Below are 7,624 nucleotides of genomic sequence, written 5' to 3' on the forward strand. Positions count from 1 at the left end.
GCCAGTAAACACCACCTCTTTTCCCTCATGACAAAACTTCATTTGCAGCTTAGAGAAATCCCAGATAATAGGTCCCAACGTACTCAACCATTGGGCACCAAGAACAACATCACACCTTTCTAATGGAAACAAGAAGTAATCTGTTGTAATACGAACTCCTTGAATAATTGTGCAAATTCCCTTGCAACGGCCAGAGTTGCTAATCTTTTCTCCGTTAGCAACGGCAACTTCAAATTTTCTCGTCGAGTTAGGTGAAACACCAAGCTTACGGGCAACCTTACTATTCAAAAAATTATGAGTACTTCCTGAATCAATCAAAAGTGTTATTTGATGTTGGCCAATCCGGCCTCGCACCTTCATGGTTTGTGAAGCTCGTGTACCATAGATAGCATGAAGCAAAATTCCTGGAGTTTCTTCATTTTCCTTGAATTCTATCACCTCTATGTCTACTTCATCATCCTCCTCATCTGACCAACTCCCTTCAATGAGAAATAATTTTTTACACCGATGTCCTGGGCTGAACTTTTCATTGCAGTTGAAACATAAACCTTTGCTTCTTCTATCATGGAGTTCAGCGGAACTAAGTCTTTTGATAGGCAAGGGGCTTGAGTTAGGAATTGAAGAATGATTAGGAATTGTTTTGCATGCCTTCGGTTGAATAGTCCGACGATTAGAGTAACAACGCGCCTCATATAGCCTTGCTAATCCAATAGCAGCAGAGAGTGTGGCAGGTCGACTAGCTTAGACATCAGCCTTGATACTTTCCTTCAGCCTGCTTATGAAACAACCAACTTGATGCGATGGTGTCAACCTCCCTACTCGAACCAGCAACTTCTCAAATTGGGCTTGGTATTCTCTTACGGAACCAGTTTGTTATAGCTTTGTTAACTCACCAAAGAAGTCTTGAAACTGGGTAGGCCCATATCTGTTAAGTAGTCCTTGTTTAAAGTCTTCCCACGATATGATCACAGTGTCTTCTTTCAACAATTGGTACCAAAGTTGGGCGTCATCTTCAAGGTTAAAGGATGCTAGTGGCACTCTATCAGCTTCAGGCGTTTGATGAAAATCGTAAAATTGTTCAGCTCGGCAAACCCAACTTGTTAGATCCTCGATTCCATTGAAGCGTGGAAAATCAAGCTTCATCGTCTTGGGCAAATATTGAGGGGCAGAGTTGCTACGTACTTCGCGGTTGGTTCCTCCACTTCCAAGGGTTCGTCCTCCAATACTTTGATTTTGGTTGTGAGAACTTTCTCTAGGGTCACGAACTTGGTTGGTCGTGATGTGGTCCAACCTGGTATTCATGGCTGCGAACATCTCTTGCATCTCTTTCATCATTATTTCCTGCCCAGTTGCTAAGGAGTTGACATCAGTCTCCAAATGCCCCAACTACTGCTCCTCCCCAACTGCTGCTCCTCCATACCTGGCTCTAATACCAAGCTGTTTTGTGCGGCTGCAACAGAGCTGGTGTTCTTGTTCTTCTATTTACCTATTTTTGCTAGAAAGGATAGACAACAAAACAGAGTTGCCAGGAGAGTTGGGAACAGGGAAATCAAAAAGAAAAGGGGTTTGCTTCGAGGGAAACCCAATCCTCCAATATCACACAAGTGTGGAATAAAATTCTGGATGATTATTTCCAACTGAGATCAATACAATATATAGAAAATAAAGTGAACCATTCTGCTAAAGTTTAGCAGCCAATATCACACTAAAATAGGAACAAACTCACTATCTCACTACACTTGGAACAACCCAACAAAATAGGAACAACCTAACAGTTGATAAACCTGAATTTGAAATTTAAATTCTCCTAATGTCAAGTAAAGACTCATTCAACTAATTTATTGCAACTAAAGTCCTGCTCTACTGGAAACATAACAAATGGAATGAACCCTAAGTAATTCATTACACAGCCAACTATGGCACTAATCAAAACCTATTCACATTTTGCTACGTTAAGGACACGTAAATTGATTAGATTATTTGTAAGACAAAGGAGTAAATTAAGACTATCAACTCATAAAGAGAGTAGTTTGAAATAATTTACGGTGTTTATTTCTCTATCAATATGCGAGTTGCATATAATTGTTCATTTCTTCCCATTTGGACTATGATTGTTGGGCTCTGTGACCATTAGACTTTAATTTGTCCATTTTAATATAATACATATTTGTAATTAATATTTTACCTACTAAAAAAGAGAGAGACACAGAAAAAGGTTGTGAAATTCATGTGCACTATACACTTGAGGCTGATTTAATCTCACATTTTACAGTTTTATATTTATATTTGTAGAATTTTTGAAAATTGTAAACAAAAAACTTGTTTAGTTCCTATTTTCGTTTTCAAAAACTTATAAACAGTTTTCAAAATTTATTAACTTTTGTAAACACAAAAAAATTAATTTCACTTTTTCGTTTAATTTTTAATTATTATTTTTTTCATTTCTTTTTTCTCCCACCACCTATTGCTCATAACTACCATCACCAATGGCCTCCTTTGCCAACCACCTCCGATAACCACCTCTCTCAACCACTAACCCACCTTCTATTGCCACCAACCACCTCCTACCGGTGTTAATTACTTTTGACTGCCATTTTTTTTTTTTAATTGAAAACCACTTTCAATTATCACCTTAGGCGGCTAACCAATCATCATCTTTGATCACTAACAATCACTTTTGACCAGTACTTTCCATGGCCATCAACCACATCTTACTGGTGGCAACCACTTTTAGCCACTACCGTCTGGCCAACAACCATCTCTAATCACCATCTTCAACTGTCAACAACCACCCCTCGCAACCACCCCCCACAACCACCCCCCTTCGCTTATTTTCAAAACAAAATTTTAAAATACATTTATACCAAACATGTTTTTTATTTTTATTTTTATACAAAATAAACATAAACATATATAATATTTTCTATAAACTATAAACAAAAAACTGTAAACATTGCCCAACCATACCTTACTTTCTCATTTACATTTCACCTTTAAATACTCTGTCCGTCCCAAAATAATAGCACCTCTTGCGGAATCCAACTTTATTTTGATAGTACAATTATTATATTTTAAAAAGAATTAAATTTTTCAAAATAATTCTTTGATAGTACCTTTTCTTGGAGAATATCAAATGTTAAATTGTACTTTTTGTGTTGTTAATGAATTTAAAAGAAAGAAAAAATAAGAAATTCATATTATTTTAGTTCTTGATTTTTGAAAAAAGACTAATATTTTAAGATAATGAAAAATAGAATAAAAAACTAATATTTTGAGACGGAGAGAGTATAACTTTTGATATTTCATGATTTCCATAGACAGAAAAACCAAATAGTAGAAACCAAGCTTGTCGTTGGATAAAATATTAAGATTGATCCTCCAAATTATCAGATTGAAGTACACAGAAATGACTGACCTTGTTTGGGAGTTGATGTTTTAGTTTTAAAAATTAGGGGAACTATCTGTAGATGAGAGGTTGAAAAAAAAAAAAAAAAAAAAAAACCTAACTTATAAACATATGGGTTGATGTGGTGAAAATGAAAGGCTTGCACCCTGCATGTGTTGGTAATTTTTTTCTCTAACTCCCACTTGCATATAGTTCCTCCTAAAAATTAAAGGTCATTAAAAAGGGTAAATTACACTTTGTCCCCTCTATATTTGCCCACTTTTCCACTTTGATCCTTCTGATTTCAAGAATTTCTTAGTTTATTTCTAAAGTTAACTTATGTTCAAAATTAGATAGAAAATAATATATTGACAATCACATTGTATAAAAATATTTCATTATATATAATTCACACCTCTTACATAAAGTCAAATATCAATATAATAATATATTTTTTATGTGATAGTTATTGTAACATTTTCTATCTAATTTTGTATAGAAATTAGCATTAAGAGTAGATTGAGAAAAATATGAAACATAACGAGTCAAAGTGGAAAAAAAAATAAACTTTAAGAGTCAAAGTAAGAAAATGGCCAAGTTCCAGGAGCACCCAATAACTTCACAATAAGAAATTTACAAAAATCAAAAATCATATATTTAAAATCAAAAGATTTCTTCATTTCTCTCAACTTTTTACACATTCTTTTCAAAATAGATCAAAAAATATTCTCAAAACACTTTATATATCTTCATCTCATATTTTAAATAAAAAGTCAAAAAAATTACCAAAAATCACTTCCCAAATGAATACAAATTGAATTTGTTTTCATTCTTATATTTTCACTCAATTATCTAATGTTGCTAAAAGGGATATTTTGTACCCTAGACAGATGTCTCATTTAAAATAAAATGCTATGAATCCAAGATAATTTACTATTAAATTTTTTATCAAATATTTCACATAGTTGTAGGACCGATACACAAACCCACATGTGTGTAGGTCTCACACCCATGTGAGAGGTTTGGTGAAAATATTTGATAAATTATTTGACATCACTAGCATCACTCCTCATTTACATGGGCACATATATGGTTTAGGTTAAGTCAAATTTAAACAATTTATAACTTGGATCGACTTGGCTTGTTCACCACTCTAATTAGAGCAGGCAAAAATAATTTCTTCTATCATGCTAGAAAGAAAAATAATTTCATTTGATTGCTGATAATTATTTTAGGAAAATGTTATAAGTCCCAAATTTTTTACCAAATGTCTCATATGGGTGTGGGGTTCGTATTTTTGTAAACCCACACGCATGTGAGATATTTGGTCATTCATTTAGTAGAAAATTTTGTATGCCTAACATTACCCATTATTTTAAGTTATTTTACTCCAAAATAGAGAAAGAGATAAATCACAAAGACTCAAACATCATTGCGGATAATATAGAAAAGTAATGATCTGTTTTATTGGCTTTAAGAACAATTACAATGATAAAGATTAAATAATAAAAGAATTGAATAGTGGAAGTGATATACAATTTGTGTTTAATATTCTAGGACATGCTGCATTCTGGAGGAAATCCTTGTGGAAATCTCTTTGAATCAGCGCAGTAATTGTATATCATGTAGTTCTTCTGCACCCATTTCAACCTCCCTTGGCTTGTGGAGTCTAACTGTTCTGAGAACCATGCATTGTTATTAGAAGATGAAGAAGAACAAGAAGATGATCCAGAAGACCAAATGCAAGCATTGGCATTGAAGTTTCTGTATGAAGCAGTGAATGGAGCTTGAGTCCAGTCAGTCTTCACAAGTCCACCTCTTGTTGCCCAATCATCAGCATTCCACAGACTGGAGTATATCCTCATGGGTTGGTTCTTTGGGTATGGAACACCAACTGACTCAGCATTCTTGAACTCTCTAATGGGTGTTCCATCTACAGAGAAACTAAAATAGGCACAAAAAATTATTCAATCAATACAAAAATTTTGAGTGCAAAATTGAGAGATATGTCATATGTGCAAATTTTCACTAATTTTGGAACTACTTACATGATGCGTTGGGGGTTCCAGAGAATGGAGTAAGTGTGGAAATCAGCAGTGGGGTCGAACCACAGGTAGAATTGCTGCTCTCTGTTGCCTTTGCCTTGGCTAAACACATTGGTGTGAAGAATGTAAGGATCACCACTCAAATTCCCCAAGAACTCAAAGTCAATTTCATCATGGGTTGATCCTTGTGATGATAACTGCAATACAAGAATCAAATTTTACATATTAATTATAAAATCACATATCTAGGAAAATATTGATTGATGTAAATATTATGTAGGAGGAACATACATAATAGGCAGTAACAGTGCCAGCAGAGTTTCCAGGAACAAGCTTGAGCTGCATATCAATCTTTCCAAAGAGGTATTCATTGTTGGATTGGAAGCCAGAGCCAGAGGTTTTGTCGAGGGAAAGGGTAAGAAGTTGGGAATTGTTGAGGATCTTAGCCCTGCCATCACCCCATGTGATGGTAAGGTCTTGATTGAAGTTACTAGCTGATACAACAGCCAATACAGAGCTTAATACAATTGCAGATATCATCAACAACAGTATTGAGCTATTACAAGAAGAAGAAGAAGAAGAAGAAGAAGCCATTGATGTTTTTGTAGTTAGTATTGAAAGGAAGAGAGTTTTACAGGAATGTGAATGAAGATTGCTTGCAGTGATGAGGTTTGAGTTGTTGATGAGTTTGGGTATGTGGGAAACTTTATTTATACGGAGGCAGTGGCATAGAGAGAGAGAGAGAGAGAGAGAGAGAGAGAGAGAGCAAAGAGCAAAAAGCAGAGGAAGGTTCTTTTTAGTTTGCTAGAAGGGTGGTTTCGAGAACAGCTGGACACAGATATATGTGGGCTATGGTTAGTGGTTGTGAAAACTGTGCAATGTTAAACAATTTGACAACCAAACACGCGGATTTGGAGAGAGAGAGAGAGAGAGAGAGAGAGAGAGAGAGAGAGTTGTTGGTTGATGACTGATGTCAAGCCCTAGTTTGGTGGTCTTGGGCACATTTTTATAGTCAGTATCATGAAAAATCTTTCATGAAAATAATTATGAAAGGTTTGTGACCTTTGGATTACACTTTAAATAAAGCACCACACACTAAGGTAATCTAATGATCATAATTCTTTCATGATCATTTTCATGAAAAAAATTTCATGATCCCTAACTTTTCTCACATTTTTATCGTGCAGTGTTTCAACTTTAATTTTGATTAGTTTAACATTACAGTGTGAGTGTCTGAAAAGTTACTATTTTAATAGATTGTTTTGATTTTTGGTTATTTTAGGAGATTAAAATTTATATATTTGCGAAGATAGTTTATTTTTTTATGATTAGATGTGATATTTGTGAGAGAAAAAAGTGAAATGATTATGGATTTGGTGTGATATTTTGTCTGATTGGCTATTTTATCCTATTTTGTCTTTTGGTGTTATTTTAGCTAAAAAAGGTTCTTAAGTGAAATGATTATGGATTTAATGTGATATTTTGTTTTATTATCTATTTTAGCCTATTTTGTCTTTTAGTGTTATTTTAGCTAAAAAAAAGCTAAAAAAGGTTCTTAAGTGAAATGATTATGGATTTAATGTGATATTTTGTCTTATTAGCTATTTTAGCCTATTTTATCATTTTAGTATTATTTTAGTCAAAAAAAAACTAAAAAAAGCTTATTCCCAAACACCCCCAATATTCGTTACTTTTTTATTGGTATTTTGAAAATTTTGGTTGCATTCTATTTGATTAATTGAAATGAGTTTAAATGGAATGAAATGGTTATTTATTTAATTTTTTCTATAAAATGCTCTTATAATAGTGAATTATAATTTTATTATATAATGTATTTTTTTATTTTTTTTAGTTAACAAAATGTAAGAATAAATATTTTAATAAAATGATCATTTTATTTTTATTTCATTCTATTAAACTAAACACTATAGTAGTATTTGATTCACTAGAATAGAGTAGAATTGAATAATTATTGTATCAAATATTCATTCTATGTTTGGTTAGACTAAAAAAATAATGACAAATCTATTAAAAATGAAATCATCTTTCACCATTTTAAGGGAATGATCATTCCTTAAGAAAGCTTAAGGAATTGCCATTCCATTATGTTCCCTCTCATTTCAATGTGTTAGAATAGTAGAGAGAGAAAATAATATGTATTGTATTGAATTAATGATTTTACAGTACAAAGCTA

General features: G+C 33.2%; 1 protein-coding gene across 1 annotated transcript; it reads right to left on the reverse strand.

The window, feature by feature from the left end:
* Positions 1-4,824: 4,824 nt before the first annotated feature.
* On the reverse strand, positions 4,825-6,239 carry LOC114296119 (xyloglucan endotransglucosylase protein 7). The gene is made up of 3 exons (XM_028240414.2): positions 5,722-6,239; positions 5,434-5,627; positions 4,825-5,329 (listed from the first exon to the last, which is right to left on the reverse strand). The coding sequence occupies exons 1-3, from the start codon at positions 6,022-6,024 to the stop codon at positions 4,939-4,941; spliced, it is 888 nt and encodes a 295-aa protein (XP_028096215.2). The 5' UTR covers positions 6,025-6,239; the 3' UTR covers positions 4,825-4,938.
* Positions 6,240-7,624: the final 1,385 nt, after the last annotated feature.

Source organism: Camellia sinensis, chromosome 4 (genome assembly GCF_055761805.1).
Source record: "Camellia sinensis isolate YWXY chromosome 4, ASM5576180v1, whole genome shotgun sequence".
In the NCBI taxonomy this organism is placed as follows: Eukaryota; Viridiplantae; Streptophyta; class Magnoliopsida; order Ericales; family Theaceae; genus Camellia; species Camellia sinensis.

Bases quoted from the DNA above. Each gene is read 5' to 3' on its own strand.
- LOC114296119 (XM_028240414.2), bottom strand. From the start codon at position 6,024: ATGGCTTCTTCTTCTTCTTCTTCTTCTTCTTGTAATAGCTCAATACTG. The intron at 5,628-5,721 runs GTATGTTCCTCC...CTTGTATTGCAG, and splicing joins GCACTGTTACTGCCTATTAT to TTATCATCACAAGGATCAAC. The intron at 5,330-5,433 runs GTAAGTAGTTCC...TGCCTATTTTAG, and splicing joins TGGAACCCCCAACGCATCAT to TTTCTCTGTAGATGGAACAC.